At 28.8% G+C, this 20,240-nt stretch overlaps 3 protein-coding genes across 6 annotated transcripts; all 3 read right to left on the bottom strand.

Annotated features, from left to right (window-relative positions):
• Window positions 1-1,308: 1,308 nt before the first annotated feature.
• On the bottom strand, window positions 1,309-13,411 carry LOC132944235 (valacyclovir hydrolase-like). Of its 3 annotated transcripts, XR_009664432.1 has the most exons (9): window positions 13,087-13,411; window positions 11,645-11,738; window positions 11,375-11,541; window positions 10,903-11,312; window positions 8,018-9,199; window positions 7,822-7,951; window positions 5,925-6,103; window positions 2,362-2,536; window positions 1,309-1,792 (listed from the first exon to the last, which is right to left on the bottom strand). XR_009664432.1 is itself a non-coding variant. In XM_061013473.1 (5 exons), the coding sequence occupies exons 1-5, from the start codon at window positions 13,168-13,170 to the stop codon at window positions 9,103-9,105; spliced, it is 852 nt and encodes a 283-aa protein (XP_060869456.1). In that variant the 5' UTR covers window positions 13,171-13,411; the 3' UTR covers window positions 7,582-9,102. The 3 variants fall into 3 exon arrangements, 1 of the variants encoding a protein (XP_060869456.1); XR_009664433.1 differs by lacking the exons at window positions 1,309-1,792; window positions 2,362-2,536; window positions 5,925-6,103 and having other exon boundaries at window positions 7,582-7,951; XM_061013473.1 differs by lacking the exons at window positions 1,309-1,792; window positions 2,362-2,536; window positions 5,925-6,103 and having other exon boundaries at window positions 7,582-9,199.
• On the bottom strand, window positions 8,326-8,952 carry LOC132945625 (inositol-pentakisphosphate 2-kinase-like). The gene has a single exon (XM_061015395.1). It carries the CDS (start codon window positions 8,950-8,952, stop codon window positions 8,326-8,328), a length of 627 nt encoding a protein of 208 aa, XP_060871378.1.
• An 818-nt stretch (window positions 13,412-14,229) lies between the features above and the next one.
• Window positions 14,230-16,414, bottom strand: LOC132944233 (GPI mannosyltransferase 2-like). Of its 2 annotated transcripts, none has more exons than XM_061013471.1 (2): window positions 15,982-16,414; window positions 14,230-15,926 (listed from the first exon to the last, which is right to left on the bottom strand). In XM_061013471.1, exon 2 carries the CDS (start codon window positions 15,722-15,724, stop codon window positions 14,594-14,596), a length of 1,131 nt encoding a protein of 376 aa, XP_060869454.1. In that variant the 5' UTR covers window positions 15,725-15,926; window positions 15,982-16,414; the 3' UTR covers window positions 14,230-14,593. The 2 variants fall into 2 exon arrangements, with proteins under 2 accessions (XP_060869454.1, XP_060869453.1); XM_061013470.1 differs by having other exon boundaries at window positions 14,230-15,913.
• Between the last annotated feature and the right edge of the window lie 3,826 nt (window positions 16,415-20,240).

Raw genomic sequence — 20,240 nt, 5'->3', positions numbered from 1 at the left:
ATAAAATAATGCTTACCGCCAACTATAGCGTCTAATAAAGAGTCAATTATCATTTTAAATTCAATATCGTCCATGAGTTTAAAAAGTCTTTCAAAATTTTAGGACAACTTGGGTGGGCAAACTTCGTGACTTTGAAAGCTCTCCCTGGCCACCCGAATTACTTGCAAATTCTAAAAACGGACTTGAAAATCCTTGCTAGTCATTAGCTTTTGTTTGATCTAATTTCAAAGTTCTGGGTCAAAACTCAAAATGTATGGACTACGTGAAGTTGGTCCAACTTTTAATTTTTAGGTTTCACAGTGAAGTTTTGGAATTGCAAATTCTAAAAATAGACTTGCAAATATTCGTTGCAATAACTTGCAAAATAATGGCATAGATTTTAAAACAATTGCAGTATTTAGGCGTGCCTATACTTCACGAATGTAGCACAAACCAGCACGAACGAAAACCCTGGGTTTAAACTCAAAATGTTTAATGGGCATGCCGGGGACATGTTATAAATATTAATACCGTAATATTGTAAAAATAATATTCCCACAATCCATACATTTATCGATTGTATTTTTTTTACCATCATGTGACAGAATTTCACTTACAAATTACTATCGCGTCATGACTCAGACGCCCAGTATGTACGTTTTATAAGCCTAAGCGACGGGTTCTGTATATTATAAGTATATCGTACATCGTAAATAATATTCATTCTTAGAGTGGATAATAAGGTAAATGATAATCATTCATTATACCTATTGTGTCTTAACTGCTTTTCGATTTCTCTCGATGAGTCTGTTTAATAAATTCACGTTAGCAAGTATTGAATTAAGTATTATAATCAATGCGATAGTAGGTACTTATTAAAGTTAGTTAAATAGATACTCTGAAATGAAAATGTAGTTACGTGTCTACAATGATCCAAGTTAATATTTTGAAGCGTAACCAGTTACAAAGAAATGTAGGTACCTATATAAATATAATACAATATGTTATATACATTAAATGTACGTATTGTACAGGTATATCGTATATAGGTAATATGAATAAAATGTTAATTTCTGAAATATACCTATAAACGCAAATATATAAGAATATTATATAGTTTAGATTGTATTTGTAAATTTCAACGAATATGGAAACCACGGTAAATTTGGTCATGCTAAATCTTGAAGGATATGGTTAATCTTATTCTCATTTTTATTATATCATAAATCTTAAAACGACGGATGAGCTGAATAGTGATTTAACACCATATATAGGTAATACTCGTAACGATATTTTTACTACAGATACAGTATATTAATTAAAGTAACAATATTATAATTGTGGTTCAACATGTATTTGTGTAAAAATTACATTTTCATTTATTAAAAATAAAAAATAGTAAACAGCAACAAAAACTTAATATCTAATGACACAAAAATAATGATTTTTTCAGACTTAGGGCCAAGAGTCTTAATATATATTATTATAATAATACCTACATAGTATATTGATATTGCATTTAGAAAACATTATAACTTTTATGAGCACTGCCCAGTGCCAATTTTATGACGACCTAGAGAAAGTGTTAATTCGTCTCCCCTCACTGTAATCTATTGAACCTCTAAACTTTTTCCGTAAGTTCATAATAACTTTGGACTTGGTCACAAATATAATAAATATATATACTCCTTGTAGATTGGTAATTGCCTTTATAATTACCGCTTTGATCCCTTTAAATTGAAAAAACTGAGATACCATAAAAAATGAAAATGGCATTCCAAAAACCAGAAATAGTTTGATGTGCATTACGAATCTGTCAAAAATTAAAATTAAAATGTTATTTTTAGTCAAATTAAATAATTTTTGAGTAACAAATCAAAAATTGTTTCGAAGATTTATATTAAGTAGATCAAAAAACAAAAAGTTCTAACTTTAAATATATCAAACTTTTAGATTAATTAGTAATAAGTAATAACGTATCATATTACCTATACCTATAATATTTTGTACTATAGTTCAAGTTAAATATTATGTAGACTTTTCTTTATCTTCAATTTACCATGGATGCTAATCACTTATGGGTTATTAATATAGTAATCACTTATAGTAATCACTTATTTTGACTTACCTTACAGAGATTAATGTTTACAGCATAGTAAAGCTTACTAGTTTATTATAAAATATAGGTATTTAGTATTAGGTAGGTATAAAAATAAATATAAGTAATTAAGAAATTAATAAATACTCGAAGTAGGCCACCATATCTACTATATTTATAGTTAAGGAGTTTTAAATAATGAATTTGTAGGTACCAAAAGTAGTTAACAGACTATATTAGGTATGTGCCCTATGTGAATGGATATTACCCTTTTGTATTCTTACCTCTCTTTGTAAACTAGAAACATTTCTATTTTTGAATCGGTTCGTCTGAATTTATTGAGTTCAGATTTAATTCTTGAAAAATGAATAGCAGTTAGAAAGAACAAAATTAAATTAGCAGTCAGCATACCACAGGTGGGTAGCCAGTAGAAAATTAAATTTCCATAGTCATCGAGATCTGGAAAAAATATTAAATATAAAATAATAATTATGTATTTATAACCAGATGCATTATACAAATTTCATATATAAAACCAGTGGCGCCGATGTTCATTCAAAGTTATAGACACCTATACCGTCGATTATTAGATTTTTTCCCTTTATGAATCCAACAAAAACTTTTTTTCAAAACCATTAAAATAAGTAAATAATGTAAATATTACTGTTGCAAATATAATATATAAATAACTAATATTTTTTTTTGAACTTATATAATATACTGGATGTGATCAACTCTATATGACTCAAACTTTGTTCAATTCGTTATTTAATATTCGGTGTATGGTGTGTTCAAAATTTATCTTAACTTTTCTGTTGCTTTGAATAAAAATTCTGGTTCACAGCACTGCAGCACACACATTTTTTTTAAATGTATTTATACATTTATGAATTGAATTATTCTCGTCATTTGATGAACATTGGGCCGAGACATTTTTAAGATGATCAATCGAAGAAGAAATTAAAACTGGTACTGATGATAGCTGTAGGTTTTCTTTTTGTAAGATTTTGCTTAAATTATTGTCTGCGCCTAAAGCCTCATCTAGGACAACTAATGTGATTAAAAAACTTGACTGAGTGATTTCTAGCAGAATACCTCCTGCTAGTGAAGCAAGATCTGCTCCGTCAGTGTGTGTCAGTGTGTATATGCTCACATGCCAAAATAATTAATTTATAACACTCTTTGACTTTGATCGATGATTACTTAACCAACGTGTATCAATAGTTTCCGGACTATTTAAACGTAAACCAAGACTTATTAATTTTGAATAATCAAATTCTCTTTTTTTTTAATTCTCGATCAATAGTTTCCGTTATAGTTTCCGCATTTGTGCCAGATAATTCTACAATGCATACAAATAATTCTCTAATTTTACCACAATCTGTTACAAAACGAATAATTATTGTCATTTCACAAACGTTTTTAATATTTGTCGACTCGTCAGCCATTAATGAAAAGTATTTATTTTTTAATTAATTTGAGTCACGGGTTTCAAGAACAGTGCCAATACAATTTAATATTTCAATAGCTGTATTTTTACTCATGTACATCGACCTTCACTTTGTTTTTCCACCCACTCAAGTAAAGATTGATTTTGTATTAGCACTACTTTATTTAATAATGGTTCATATTTAGTAGTATGAGGAATTTCTTGTTTTGCCAAAAAATAAACACTATGCACAAAAGTAGAAAAATTAATTCGATTTTGTATTTTTTCTGAATTACTTAGTTGGATCATTTGTGTATGTATAGGTTCATTTTTTCCATGCAAAAATAATTCATTCAAAGCTATAGCTTTAGCATGATATTCTGAATTAGCGTGTTTTAAGAGTTTACCAGTTTTACCAGTAGCTTTTCGATAATTTATAAATGGTCAAATGGAGTACATATAAAAATACCTTTTGATTTTTGTAAAGCACTATGATTACTAATAAGAAATTTTTCACATACCTTACAAAAAGCCCCACGCTTTTTAATATTATAATAATATAGCCAGTTAAACGATTTTTCCCAATTTTTTTGATAAGAATAATTTTTGAATACTTTACGAATACTTTTGATCAATTATTTCAGTGGGTGAAGCCGATGAAGGTATAACTGGTGGATCATCAACGTTGTCTTGTTTTTTCCGATACATATCTAATATAGGATTATTTTTTCGTTTTGACATAATGGAAGTTAACTGTTGGTTAAAAGTTTAATTACCAACCAAAATGCGTTGAAAAATAACCAAAAACAATATAAATCAACCAAATGCAGTTTGACGTAGTCTTAAATGCCTAATCCACTACACTGACAGTCGACAGACAACAGCACGCTTTAAAAATTACCCACATGCGATAAGTACTTATCTAAAATCGATTATATTGACGAACAATTTAATAATATATAGATTACGATTATTATCGGTACACATTAATTGACTATATTGATGTACGAAAAAGTAATACCCAAGATATTATTATATTAAATATTTATTTATTATATCATCTTCACACGAAATAACTGACAAATCATCGATAACTCGTTTTATATATAATCGCACCATAATATACTATTTACGTAATAATGTCATACTTTTTTCGGGAGGGGGGGGGGTTACTAACCTAACCTAACCTAACCCCCCCCCCCCTGAAATAAACACTGCACAGCAGTATATTATCGGGTAGGCAATCTATACCAGCGGAGATCGCGGATCCCAGTGCTGTTTGTACGTAAGTGTATGATTTAACTCTAAAGTATCAAAGTTATACAAAGTTTATTTTGATATAATACGGTGGATTAATATAACCAATTAATACATAATCCTAACCTAACCTAACCGTACTAAAATCCGATGAATAAAAAAACCAAATTTAACCCTTTTTAAATTAGCCTATCTTCTTCCCAGAGATCTGCACACAAACATTCATTTATATATAATATGGCTGATCCTGCGCACTTCGTAACCCGTAAAAATGACAACTCTTAAAAAAATTGTGTTTGTTCAGCTCTCAACTCCTTTTTGGTGTAACTCACTGCACTAGCCACCCTGCAGGTAGGTAATGTGTGAAAATTAGATTTGATGCATGCTTGTACCTGATCTGCCCGATTAACCAATAGCAACCAATACTAAATAAATTCTATTTCTATTAAATATTTCTCCTATAACCAATAGCAACCATTTACAAACAAATATTTCCATCGTAAATCTCAAAATCCCTGTTTGAGCACTTCTATTAATTGGTCGTAGCGTGATGTTATATAGCCTATCTCGACAAATATGGGCTATCCAACACAAAAATAATTTTTCAATTCGAAACAGTAGTTCCTGAGATTAGCGCGTTCAAACAAACAAACAAACTCTTCTGCTTTATAATATTAGTATAGATTATACAAGTTGGTGTATGTGAGTGTGGCATAGGTATAGGAATGTACAGAGGCAGATTGGGTAGTCTCCTTCCATCGAAAAATATTTTTCTACCTGCCTATAATTTGTCATGGTGGCTCAATAGCCCATATATTGGCCACATATTATTATTTTAATACATAATAATGACTTTATCGCATTTGTTGACAGTATATTGTTATATAGCTGTCATAAAAATTGTAATGCTGCATAACGGTTATTTTATCCCACTAGCCCGAAATGTTAGCAGCCCCACGAATGCTTGACTGGCCTATCCGGCTCTAGGAATGTATGTGTATTCTGTATTCTGTATTAAATATTTTATTATATGTGCTGCAATATAATATTGTGGTCATAAAATATTAACATGTACACCGAGCTAAAGTTTACAATATATTGAAATCTGAGAAAATAAAAATGTCGAAGTTAATTTATTTTAAAATAATTGTGTGAACTTACCGCTAAAAAAGCATTTATATATTCCAATATCGGGTGCTATTGTTAGTAGCTTTTCATTTTGTGAATATTGAAATAAAAAACCAGTAGATACGCAAATACTTGGAAATCCCCAACAGTAAATATGGTACATAATGGTACGTACTGATATTGATGTATTTCTGTTTATTGAATTGTTGTACCTAAATTAAAAATGTGTTGAAATTATAAATAAAATAAAAAAAAGGTGGGTAAGTGGATGTCCCTCTGCTGTACAGTAGGTTGTAAGTGGGTCACTGTAATGGATGGAGTTAAATTTGAATTCAATGATATAATATCATTGTATAAGAAAAACAATTCTAAGCGAAAACGGTCAGTCAGCCTATGATATTACTAAGTATATTTATGATATTATTGTGAATAAATTAATTTACATATTTAATTATTAACGTGGAACCTTGTTTTAAACTTTCAATCCTTAGCTACAAAAGTTGAACATTTTATAAATTTTTAACTACAAAATAATTATTGAATTTTAAATTTGATAAATTTTGTCAAAATTTGAACTTTAAATGTTTATAAAAAAAAATTGTGCCTATGTATTTTTAATATTTTTCAACTGCTATTGTATCATTATACCAAGAGCCTCGCATTAAATTTTCACGCTTTTTTACCCAACAAATACAATTTTATTAATATTTATGGAAAAAAATAACTAAAAAAATTGAAAACTGACAATGTCTGTAAACAGCTCAAAAAGAGTCAAATTATCGTGTATAGAAAATGCTAATACAAACATTCGATGAAATTTTCAAGTATCTACAGTCATACGTTTTTTAATTACAACAAAATAAGAAAATCGTTGCATGAGATATCGAGTGAATATCAAATGTTGTATAAATATGAATTTCAAACGCTCATAAAAATTTAATTTGACTTTCTTGTAGACATTTTTTTTTCGGTAAAGGTAGACAAACTTAGGGATAATTTTGTATTACATTTTCAAATCTTAGATTTAAAAAGAAACATTTTTATGAATTCTTAACTCAAAATAATTTGCTAACTTTAGTGATTTTTCCGTATTTTGTCAAGATTTGAACTTTAAATGCTTATAAATAAAAACTGTGACTAAGGAAAAAAAAAATAAAAAAAAAACACACATCATTGTAAAATCTTATACATTCATAGCTTCGCTCAGAATCCAAAATATGAATAAAAGTCCTAAATTTGATTTTATGTATCAAAATACTTAGAAAAATATTCTGCTTTGGAATATGAAATTAAAATTCTATGTTGTAATTCAAAAATATAAAAACTTAATAAAATATAAGCATAAAAAATATTAAAAATATGATGTTTTAGTAAAAACGCTATTTTTTAACAGTTTGAAACTATGTAAAAAAATATTTTCAAAAACATTAATATTTTTTTTAAATAATGAGTGTTTCATGAGAAAAGAATCATATTGTATAGGTATTATTTTTTTAAAATAACATCTATAGATATGATAAATGTTATCCCGTACCTGTATAATTCTAATACAAGATGACTTATAAGTTTATTTATAATTATCAGCCTACTTATTTGTGGCTTCAAGGGCAGATCCAGGGGGAGGGGTTTGGGAGGTCAGCTGACACACAGTTTTTTTCCCAGTTAAATGTGGCCCCTCGAAATGGCAAACTACATAATTTTTTTTTATTCGAATTTTTGTACAATGATCAATAATAAAATAATATTAAATAATAATAATGTATAAAATGTACACAGACTCAAGAATGTTTCTATACAATTATACAATTACAAATTACAGACGTGAAGACTGAGTATTGAAGTAAAATAGCGCGTACGAAATCGTGCTTAAACTTATGAACTTATAATGTACTTAATTCGAAAAACACGAGTATACAAATAAGTTAGATACCTATATATAAGATTTCATGAAGTTGGCATAGATGAAATTGATATAGAGGTGGAATTCCATTCATTATGTCTTGTTTACCAATACAAGTGTACGACGAAAATATTGAAGCTGGAGTAACTGGACCTTTAAACTAAAATGAAGTATTATAGTTCATTTATATAACGAGACATGGTTTATTCGTATTAAATTTATTTACTCTGTTTAAAATATTTTGTATACTTCCAGTCAGCAATGCAACTGCAGAAAGAAGTTTGAGCCGTCTAAAACTTCTCAAAAGATGCCTTCGCTCAACTATGACTAAAGACCGGCTTTAAAATTTGGCCATATTGAGCATAGAAAGCAACATAGCTCAAACCATTGATTTTGATAATGTAATAAGTACATTTGCTCTAATGAAAAAGCGCAGAAAATTATTGTAGTGTTCTAGTTACTATTATTTTCAGGTAGATAGGTATTATAGAATATAAATTTTATAAATGTATTATTTTTGACTTTTGCATTGGATTAGAATTTAGAACCACCTTCTATATCTCTTGTAAAAGGTAAATCAGTAAATCTCGGCCTATGGACGTCGCCCCGGAACAGCTTCAGGTACTGGTGCGCGCAGAACGGGCACTTTGTCCGCACCCCGCCCGCCGCGATGTCGTCCTCGTGCACCCATCCCTGTTTGGGTTTGATCTCGACGCACCAGACGCCCGGCACGTCCGTCGGCGGCAGCGCCGTGTAATCCGGACACAAGGCCACCAGACACCCGGCCAACCCGAGGCCCTTGTGCCGCCGGCCCGGCGGCCTATGCGGCCGGATGACCCGGTCGATTTCGCGCAACTCTTCGGCGGACACGCGCATCGGCACGGGCACGTCTACGTGGCGGCCGCCGCCGTCGAAGAATGTACGTCTGACGGCGTCGCAAAAGCGCAACCGCACGGATAGTGTTTCGGCCGCCGCGGCCTCCGTGGTTTCGGCGCCGCCGCCGTCACCTTCTTTCATCACCCGCACCACTGTCCCGTCGGCGGGCACCGACAAAACCACGTTGGCGTTGCCCTCGCCCTGGTAACGCCATGCCTTGTCGCGCAACGTCAATTCCTGCAGAGATTTCGGTCGCACGTCCCACGCCGCTGCAGGTTCGGTCATATTATTATTTTTTGCCTCCTTATACGATTTAGAACTGCTTTTGCATCGGCTATATTGACTAGCACCCCCGCTGCTATGATTTTAATAGGAACTATTATTATTTTGAAACTAAGTTTATTATTATTATTTCGACAAGTCTTGCGATCTCCTCTACAAGTCTTCGGCCAGGAAATCGTCTACCGCCGAATTGAACAGTTCGGCGTACCTTAGATGAATGTTGTGTTTGCCTTCCGGATAGATTTCAAGCCTGAAACACACGAATGGAAACAATATTATATAAGGGGTGGCCACACATTTATAATATATTATATTATGTCGCTATGTTAACGCTAATTTAGGGGCTATGATAACCAAATGAATAGGTGTAGTAACAATTTTTTTCCGTGTACGTGTCACGTGTGTATAAATTGTATACATAAGTGATTAAGTTAAATACTATTTTTATCTAAAAATATTAACGTAATTATAGATAGATTAGGTACGATCAATCATCGTTTTTGGATATGTCTAATCGAAACACTTTTAGATTCTGAGGGAGCGATGAACGTTATGATTTTACAATTATGTGTTTTTTAAAAAAACTTTTTGCTCTGTGTACACGATAAGTTGTCAAAATAATGCTTCAACATTTTTTTTTATACCATACATTTTTCAAAATATTTTGACTGGTTTTGAGCTGTCTACGGACATTTTAAATTTTAAATTTTTTTAGTTTTTTTTCTATAGATGTCAATTAAATTTTATTCGTTGGGTAAAAATATTTGGAAAAGTTAATACAAGACTCCAAATATATTGTTACAATGGCAGTTAAAAAGTATAAAAAATACAGTCACAAATTTTTTTTTAAATGCATTTAAATTTTGAATTTTGACAAAATACGTAAAAATCACGAAAACTTGCAAATAATTTTGAGTTAGAAATTGATAAAAATTTCTTTTTAAATGCCTATAAGATTTGAAAATTGAATACATGATTCCTCGAAAGTTTGTCTACCTTTACTTAAAAAAAATGTCTGCCGGAAAGTCAAATTAAATTTTTATGGGCATTCAAAGTTCAAATTTTTACAATATTGGACATTTACTCAATTCTTCATGTAGCGATTTTCTTATTTTGTTGTAATTCAAAAACGAATAACTACCTATAGATTCATGAACTTTACACTATGTATTTATTTTATCAAATCCTATACTTAATAACAATTTCAAAATATTTTGATTTTTTTTGAGCTGTTTAGTGTTTACAGACATTTTAAATTATAATTTTTTTTCTATAATTGTCAATAAAATATTATTTATTGAGTGAAAATGTAATACAAAGGTCATAATGGCTAATATATTGTTACTATAGCAGTAGAAAAATATTAAAAATATTTAGGCACAATTTTTATTATAATCATTTAAAGTTTGAATTTCGACAAAATTTATCAACAATTATTTTGTAGTAAAAATGTTTAAAATGTTCAACTTTTATAGCTATAAGGATTGACAATTTAAAACAAAGTTCCAAATAAATAGGTAAATAAATGAATTTATTTTCACAATAATATCATCAAAAATACTTAGTAATATCATAGGCTGAATGGCAGTCTTCGCTCAGAATCGTTTTCGTATTCAATGATATTATTATATCATTGAATTCAAATTTAATATAATTCAATGCAGTGATCTACTTATAACCTACTGTACAGCAGAGCAACACCCACTTTTCCACCTTTTTATAGTAATTGACTTATGAATTATCACACATATGATATAGGAAGTTTAAATTTTTTATTTAGTTGAATTCCTTTAATAATATTTTTATAATTATTTAGAATCATAGAAAAATCAATAATATTTACAAATTAATCATTCACTATGTTGTTATTTGTTGTACTATAATTTCCAAAAATATAATTGTAAAGGAGTTTTCTCATCAAAACTAATATTAAGTAGGTATGTAATAACTTACGATCCATATTTTATTTTTTTGTGTAAATGAACTGGATGCTCCATAGGCACTAAAGGGTCTTGAGCACCATGTAAAATAAGAGTAGGCGCATCAATTTTAGACAGCGCTTTTCGACAAATGTCCCCTTCGTTTTCTTTAAGTATTATTTGAAATGAATTTACCCAAGCATTCCAAGTATCTGAAAAATACTTTTCGCCATACAAATCAATAAACGGTTGCCTCATGCGTGGGGACCATTTTTGGACATCTCGTATTTTCTCGTATAATTCAATATCTTTTTCAGTAACATACGCATTACTACCCCAAACTATGAGTTTTTCCACTTTGTCAACAGCTTTGGATGCCATTATAAGTGCAGTGATCCCACCATCGCTCCAACCCAGCAGCGAATATTTATCAATTTGCAATGACTAAGAAGACCAACATTGAGATTAGAAAAACATTAAGAACGGAAGTGGAAAAATGTAAATACTTTCATAAGTGAAATGGCATAGTCAGCGTCACGATAAAAAAATCCTGGTGAAAAATCTCTGTCTGGTGGTCGACTAAAACCATAACCTGGTGGATCCCATGCAACTATTGTATATTTTTCACGATTAAGAGTTTCAATTTGTGGCTTAAAATCAGTAAATATTGAACCTAAATAACATTCATAAAGTTTATTAGGTATCTATTATATGCATGTTTGATATTATTGTAGTTATGAAAATTAACTCTAAAATACTTAATATGGCCAAGGTACCTAATGCTCCTGGCAATAACAACAAGGTCTGTGGACCATTTCCAACTTTTAAATAATTAATTTCAATATTATTAATTTTGATTTTGGTTTGCTTCTGTAAATAAAAATGTGATTTAAACTTTATACAATATGTATAACAATTATTTTTTATAAATTAACTATTCAATTGATTTTACATTATACAACTTAAAGTTACTGTAGGTAGGTTAACTAATTTAAAAAAACAATTTAATATTTTTATGCAAGCTTAGCAAAGCTTATATGCTTAAAATATTTCAAAAAATTGTCATGTTTAAATATTGGGATACTTACTGGATACTTATTCTATAAATATTGATAAATTAATATCAATTGCTTATTCTTAATATAACTGTAATATGTAGGTAAACAAGTCACAAAAAACTAATAATGTGACATGTAAATTTAATACTGAATGATCTCAAATCACAATAGTGTATTAACTATTAACTAATAATAAATAATAATCAGTATTTGGAATTAACTAGTAGGTACAGTTGCATGATCATTAACAAACTTAAATATTAAGAAAATTATTTGGTTAATTGAAGTAAAATATTTATGATATTATATTGTATTTATATTTTATATATTATTTATATACAGGGTGATCCACCAAGCATGGTCACCCACATTTTTTTCTTTAATAATGAATTTATTAAAATTCTGATATTTGGAATTTTGAAATATAGGTACTCGGACAATTTTTTTAAATTATTTCTACTAAAGAGTGTCTTGTAGCCATACAAACTTCTGTATTTGAGAACTCCTTTTTTACTATAAATTATTTAGAGGATAATTTTTTTGAAAATGTTGATTTACCTAATTCAAATGAGTAATTTCTTAGTTATTAAAATGTTTTTACTTAAAATATTAGTCCTTAAAAATGGTTTAACAAAAATATATTATGGATGTAGTATTGGAACTAGTATTTATTAATTTGGGCAATTTTTAAAAATTATTTGTTGATAGATTAATATTAATGATTAAAATTTTCAAATCACCATAGGCCCCATATCTTATAAATCAATTTTTTTTCTTGTGGCATCAATACAAGACTGAACTGTTTGTACATTGATTGGTTCCAATAAACTATTACCACGGGGCTTTTATCCTTAGTACACAAAGTTAAATAACTTAAAAATTACACGCACAAAATGTTTAGTAAAATTATCCACTGAATAACTTACAGTTGAAAAGGTGGGTTCTCATTTGAAAAAAAACAGAAGTTTGTGTCTCTACAGCATATTACTTAAGAAGTACAAAAATCTCAAGAATTTGAAAATCTGGTCTTTACGTATATTTAAAAATTCCAAAAATCACATTTTAAATAACTGCATCATTGAAGATAAAAAAGGGGGGGTTAGCATGCTTAGTGAATCGCCCTACATATATTATATAGGTATTTATTTATCATATTATACCTCTGTCGTAGAATGATGAATTTGATTTTTCTTGTACAGCGAACTACAATTTCTGAGTAATTTATTAAATCTTGCAGATATCATTATGAAATAGAATATTTTGTAGTTTTTCTGGTGTTAACAGATGATAATGATTCGATTTGTACGACCAGCGGTCATTTGCCTTAAATTAATTTTGTACTAATACAACACCTTAGTACTATCTCGAAGTCGTAACAACGTAACTTTATGCATAAAATGTAACCAGGAAGTTCATAGTTCTTATTATTTAAAAATATATTATGCTTCTTATCGTTGAAAAAATATCGTTCCAAGTCCACGATAAGTGTTATCACGAACTAAAATCGCTACCAAGGTGATAATATATTGTCTTAGATGATAGTACGTGTTAACGAGTTTATAGGCTTTGTACGATAAAAAATTCAATATTTTAAAAATATGATGACTTATTTTAAATTGTGTAGGTTTTAAAATTAGTAATTACGCATAATGTTCTATGACAATACCACGATTGTAAAGAACTTAAGTACGTAGATCTTTATAATCGTAATTAATACTACAAACTACTATGGATTTGGTAAATAATGTCAACTGTTAGGGTGATCCAGAATTATTTTTAAATACTTCATTCAAATCAGTGATCACAGCAGCAGCTATATTGACATCTTATGATTATTGTTTAAGTACAAATACATTATAATAATATTATAGACAGCTGTGAATCTGTGACAGAAAATAACTTGAATATTAATCATGCATTGATTTGGCTCTACTCAAAATATTTGTTTAAATTAAAAGAAATTTGACTCATCGGTCGAGTTGAACAACGTATCTCTAAATATTAACGTAAAATACGACTAACTAAAATTGAATCCTTCATATTTATTTTTAATTTGTGATTATTTTTATCAATCTCTTAACCAAGTACAATTTTTACATTTAAAATCATTTTATTTTAGCTCAAAAAATAACTACCAAATTTATACAAAAATATTATAATGACACCATTAAAAATTATAATCTAACAGTCACAAACAATTTTTGTACCTTATTTTATTTTAAATAATATTAAATTTCTCTACTCTCTCAGAAAGTTTTATGAAGTTTTTTTTCAATAAATGGTTTATTTTAATAGTTTAATTAATAGAAAATATAATTAAATGTCAGTCTTAATTTAAGTCTTTATTGTTTCATCATAAAATATGTATCAATCTACTGAACAAATAAAAAATATAATAAAAAAACATTTCCAAATCAAATAACAATGAAGAATATAAAATACATTTTTAGTATAATATGGTAAAATACTATAATTTGAGTTTTAACAATTAAAATACATAATTAACACTTGTAATAACATTTGTTTTTTTCAAATAGAACACATACAATTAAATGACCAATATTTTTACATTACTTAATTTTTAAGTTTGCATTTTTTTGTTTTATATCATATATATTTGTTTCATAAAAATGATACCTAAAAATAACGGCTGATAACATTTGTCTGCTAAGTGAATGGTAAAAAGTTCACAAAAAGTGCTGTGCCGACAATAAAATATGTAAAAAAGTACAATGTAACAAATTTAGATTTAAAATCATAGGTTATACGGTTGTATGTGATTTTATTGAAATTTAGTGGAAATTTGTAATAATTAGCACAAGCCCAATAAAACACTGGACTAGAAGACGCTAACATTCTAGTGGTCACTTGAACGTGTATACAAAACAAACAAAAAATGGTTAAAAATGTTGAATGGACGACATATACAAAATCTGGTTTATCTCGATTTCTAAGACCCAAATAAATGATATTATTGTTACGAAAATATTCAAAACCAAACTTTAACAGTAGAAAAACACAAGGTAAAGCCAATAGAAAATTAGGAATCTGTTTGAATTTGAAATAACTTAAGAAACCCATATTTTTCCAATATTTTTCTTGAACATAAGAGTATGGTAAGTGCTTACCACACCACAATGGCACACTAATGTTGTTTGGTGTTATTAGGTTGTTTGTAATAGCATAGTCGATAACTTTTGGATCCAATGTGTTTTCTTGCAGAGTGCAGAATTTATAATAACCATAGAGTTGGAACAAACAAAAACATGCAAAAACAAAACACACACCAATAAGGCATTTGAATGATATTTTTCTTTTCTTGACGGCCGTTTCAACAATAGTATATAACAAAAAGCCAACATTGAGCAGTCCGTTGGACCGGTTTAACACAGACAAACCAAAAAATAACGATGACTTCCAAATACTTTCATATGCATTATGATACATACCATAAAACGTTGTAAACGCAAACAGTGATTCTGAATAGGGAGCTGAGAAGAAAACACTAGCAGGATTGAAACAAAACAGGACTGTTGAGTTATACGCCATTTCTGCGTTTTTATGTATGCGTAAAGTCAAATCGAATAACACCAATGCAGTGAACACAAATACAATATTGTTGAGGAATACTCCTGCAACGAGAAACATAGTGTTTGAATGACCAGGAAAAATTGCAGTTAACAGCCGTAAGACATTGGGATATAGCGGGAAAAAAGCCAATGTATTTTCATAAGTATAGCCATATCGATAGATATGATGAAAGTATTGAGCGTCCCAACGGAGGAAACCACCCAGCATATCAGTTACGGTACGGCCAATACTGGTATCATCTTTGTCCTGAAGGTCCGGCGATATGAATACTCCCTGAGCTTTGTGATCTGGAATCAGCACATTGAAGACATACTGCAAAATCACAATAGACAATCGACTATAAGCTGCAAGACGCCAAACCTTGGACCGATATAACACCGGATCGCTCCGAAGACCCTACGACACACAGCTACAGGTAACATATTTTTTATGTTCATTATAATTAATAAGATGATAATATTTACCTTCAGTTTTTTGTCTTTCATTTTGAAATTAATATTATATTATATTCATTTTATGTTTAGCACAGAAATATTACATTGGGCCTGCTTAAAAACCAAAAGCGAGCAATTCAAAATTTATGACATGACGAATGAAAATAAAACCATTTTGATTTGTACTTCGAAAACGACAGTTTAACTTGAAATCACTGTAATCTGGCGACTTGCGAGACGTGAGTTGTTAAGTGCTAGTAGATAACCGTGCTGGCGTGGTGCTGAGTACCGGTAATCGAGACTTATACTTTATCTCGATGGTACCGGTACAGGAAAATGGCATACATAGTAGTTATTAGTTATTGCCTAGATGGATTGATCAATCCTATAATTATTAATTCTAGGATAACAAAACTATAATATTTTGAGATGGATTCCATCACGGTCTGCAAATACCACAACAACGCTATCTATTCTGTGGTTTGATAGTAGTTAACTGTTAACATGACGTGATTACGAACAATTGATAACAATTCTATTACAATACCATTATATTATTATTATGTTCGTGGTTTGGACCGAATTAATTGTCCTATGGAAGTACCTACTATCAGGGACGATCTGAAAAAAGAATCATAGGGGGGTGTACAAATTGCCGACTAGAATTTGAAATTCAAAATTTTTGTCAACTATTAAGAATAATATAATATATTCTAGTACCTATTCTACATTTCTTCCAATTCAGACAGTGTCGGCCTAGTCATGGCCACTGGGCCACGAATGTTTTTTTTAACAAAATTTTAAGTACATTTTTTTGGGGCCTTTGTATTTCATTATGGGGCCCCTTTAAACAACTGATCCATGGGCTTTTGGTGTGCCAGGCTGACACTTATATACTGACAATATCGAAGTGTGGACTTTTAAAAAATATTATACAGAATTAAATACAATTCATTAAAATATCGCCAAAAACAGTCGAATACATATTTATGATTTTTCCTTTCAGAATTTCGAACTGAATGGAACTTGCAAAATCCAAATTATTGTCAATAAATAAAGCTTCTATTAAATATATAGGATATAGGTAGCCGGGTAGGTATAGGTACTTAAATCTACATTATCTACGAAAATATCAGAAAAAACTCATGTAGTTAGGAAAATCGTCTCTTGTTCATATTTAAGTGATGAAGAAAAAATCAAAAAAATCTTGGATTTTAAATAATGCAATATTTAGAGCAATAATAATTAATAGAGGATCCAAGAATAAAGATATTTAGTTGTGACAAAACCAGACTGAAAACTTGTCATAAATCTGGCGGAATAATCTGAGGCAGTGAGGCCCAAGAAATATCTATATTAAAATTACACTAACAACAATTATGAGACCTTGTATTAAGTTTTCAAGTTTGTTGACCGATTGAAAAATTACTAAAATAGCTATAATTAAAAAAAATCGAAAATTTATTATACCTACCAGTAGGAGTCAGAAAAATAGAAAATCGATTTTGTCAAATACTGGTTTTGCGTAAAAATCCCAGTTTATCCTTATTTATTGTTTTTGGTTTTTCCCGACTTTTTGAAAACTGATATGAATTTTTAGATTCTGAGTGGAACGATGAATGTATTGATCTTACAATGATATGTTTTTTTTATTTTTTATTTTCGTGTCTGTCATCACTTTTTAGGACAGTAAAAATGCTTAGATTTTCTTCAACAGTATCTTTTCTGATAGTAAAGTGAATCTTTTTGGTACTTTGGGGGGTCAAAAGTAAAAATTTTCCAGTAGTTTTCAAAAGCGCCGTGAAAAACAAAAGAAAAATTAAGGAAAAACGGGAATTTTTACGCAAAATCGATTTTGGTTTTTGGTGTAACTCTAAAACAAATGAACGTATATACATGAAATTTTCACTGGTTGTTTATAATTGCATTTTCTAAACACGATAAAATTTGAATAATATTTTGAGTTGAGAATCCATAAAAATTTTTCTTTTTAAATCTAAGATTTGAAAATGTAATACAAGATTTCTCAAAAGTTTGTCTACCTTTATCAAAAAAAAAAAAATGTCTACAAGAAAGTCAAATTAAATTTTTATAAGTGTTTATAATTCATATTTTTACAACATTTGATATTCACTCGATTTCTCATGTAACGATTTGCTTATTTTATTGTTATTCAAAAACGAAGATACAAATTTTATTGAATGTTTATATTTTCATTTACTATAAACACCATAAAATTTTGAAATTATTTTGACTCGATTTGGGCTGTTTACGGACATTTTCATTTTCAATTTTTTTAGTAATAATATTTACAAATGTTGTGTTATTATGTATTTTACCATTTTAGTAGTCAGTATCTAGTGAGCTGTATTTGGTATATCATATGAATATCAAAAGTAAAATAATGCAACCAAATACTAAGCTTTTCAACATTCATACTTTAATAATCATTATAAAACCATAATAATTTACCAAACATTTCAAAACACAATATTTTATTAATTTTTGATTGTTAAATTTTTGATTATGTCTTTTTTGTAACAATAATCATACTATCAAGTGGCCCAATCTTTTGTTTCTAAAATAGGTAAAAACAATAAAATAAATATGTAGGTAGGTCGTAGGCATCTAAGCAAGCCCTGATTTTAAGTATTTTTGTATCAGGTAAAAGATGGAATTGTTTCGGATATCTAGATACATTTAAAATAAATCATAGCTGAATTAAAGTACTAACTTCATATTATAATATTATAAAAACATAATATTACATAAATAGTAAACAACCACATATATGTTGTCTTTTTTAATTACATTTGATCAATCGCTCTTTTTCTTTTAAAAGTAAAAGATATTCACTTTTATGAAATACATTTACGTGATTTTCCAAATTACCAGAGTGACTATTTCTGTCCGAATGGGGTTAACACAGTTGGCAATTTCGCAGACACTTGCATTCGTAGTAATGTTAAGCTTAAAGTAAATTTTCAGTACTGGGTTAGAAATTGTTCTACCCATGATTAAGTTATTTGTTAATATTATGTAGCTAATATAAATAAATAAAACGGATATACCCACAACAGTATACTCACAAGAGGAACTTAGTAGCAAGGCTGGGCCAAATTTTATTTTAACTTTTTAACTTAACTAGTTACTTTTAAGAAGTAAGTTAAGTTAATTTATTTTGTTTTTAATTTTATAATATTTCACTATTTCAGTCTATTTCGTTTTCATGTCAAAAAATATGTATCGTAAATTTTTTAAAGTTTTTATTTATTTTATCATTCGAATCTAAATTGTATGGAAATACTGTATGAACTATTAACAGTATATCCTATAATTTTGGGTTAAAAAAAAATTAAGTACGCTACGTTGTATAAACAAATTAACTTTTTTTTAACTTAACAAAAATTGTGTATTAACTTTTAACTTAACTGAGTTAACCTATAGTTAAATTAACTTTTAACTTTTAACTTTTTGTTATTGGTGCATATAAACTTAACTTAACTGAGTTAAAAAAAAAATCATTAACTTGCCCAGCCTTGCAGTTAGTAGTACAGTCGTACAGACTACAATTAGACAAAGTACAGAGTGAATACAAAATAAGTCTATACTCTATACTTCTACAGCGCAATTATCGGGGCATCGTTAATCATTAATAATAATAATAATAATGTATATAGGTAAAAATATTAAAATTATGTTAAAAAAGAAATCAGTAGAAAAAAATATGTCTTCGTATTTTCGACATTAAAAATAAAATATCTGTCTTGCAATACATTAATAAATATTAAACAAAAATCAATTCAGCTACCTACCTATATCAATAAAAACTTAAACAATTTTCAAATTAAAATAAATCATTAACCAAGTGTTATTATTTTATCTATAAATATTAAATGTAAATATAATATATTATATATATGTATAATATAGATTATTATATTATTATTTTCAACTTATCATTTTAAGCTTTTTGAGCATTTCAATTCCAAAATCGTGTATTCAAAATTTCAATTATAATGTTGGAGTGTAGGATATATTACCCTATTTTATTTTCAGATAAAAATTTTTATGTAGGATATTACACTAACTTTGATGTAGCTGAATTGATTTTTGTATAATATTTATTAATATATAGCAAGACAGATATTTTATTTTTTATGTCGAAAATACGAAGACATATTTTTTTCTACTGATTTCTTTTTTAACATACCTACCTTAGATATTTTTACCTATATACATAAGTCATTTGGTTTTTAATATTCAATTATTAATGGTAATTAATTAAG

The sequence above is a fragment of the Metopolophium dirhodum genome, chromosome 5, assembly GCF_019925205.1.
Source record: "Metopolophium dirhodum isolate CAU chromosome 5, ASM1992520v1, whole genome shotgun sequence".
NCBI lineage: Eukaryota > Metazoa > Arthropoda > Insecta > Hemiptera > Aphididae > Metopolophium > Metopolophium dirhodum.
The sequence above is the reverse complement of the archived record's forward strand: the minus strand, read 5'-3'. Positions and strand labels throughout refer to the sequence as shown.

Excerpts from the sequence above, each read along its gene's own strand:
- LOC132945625 (XM_061015395.1), bottom strand. The coding sequence starts at position 8,952 with ATGACCGAACCTGCAGCGGCGTGGGACGTGCGACCGAAATCTCTGCAG.
- LOC132944235 (XM_061013473.1), bottom strand. The coding sequence starts at position 13,170 with ATGATATCTGCAAGATTTAATAAATTACTCAGAAATTGTAGTTCGCTG. Across the intron at positions 11,739-13,086 it reads TTCATCATTCTACGACAGAG|AAGCAAACCAAAATCAAAAT; the intron begins GTATAATATGAT and ends TTTTATTTACAG. Across the intron at positions 11,313-11,374 it reads ATGCCATTTCACTTATGAAA|TCATTGCAAATTGATAAATA; the intron begins GTATTTACATTT and ends TGGTCTTCTTAG.
- LOC132944233 (XM_061013470.1), bottom strand. The coding sequence starts at position 16,002 with ATGAAAGACAAAAAACTGAAG. Across the intron at positions 15,914-15,981 it reads TGAAAGACAAAAAACTGAAG|GGTCTTCGGAGCGATCCGGT; the intron begins GTAAATATTATC and ends TGTGTGTCGTAG.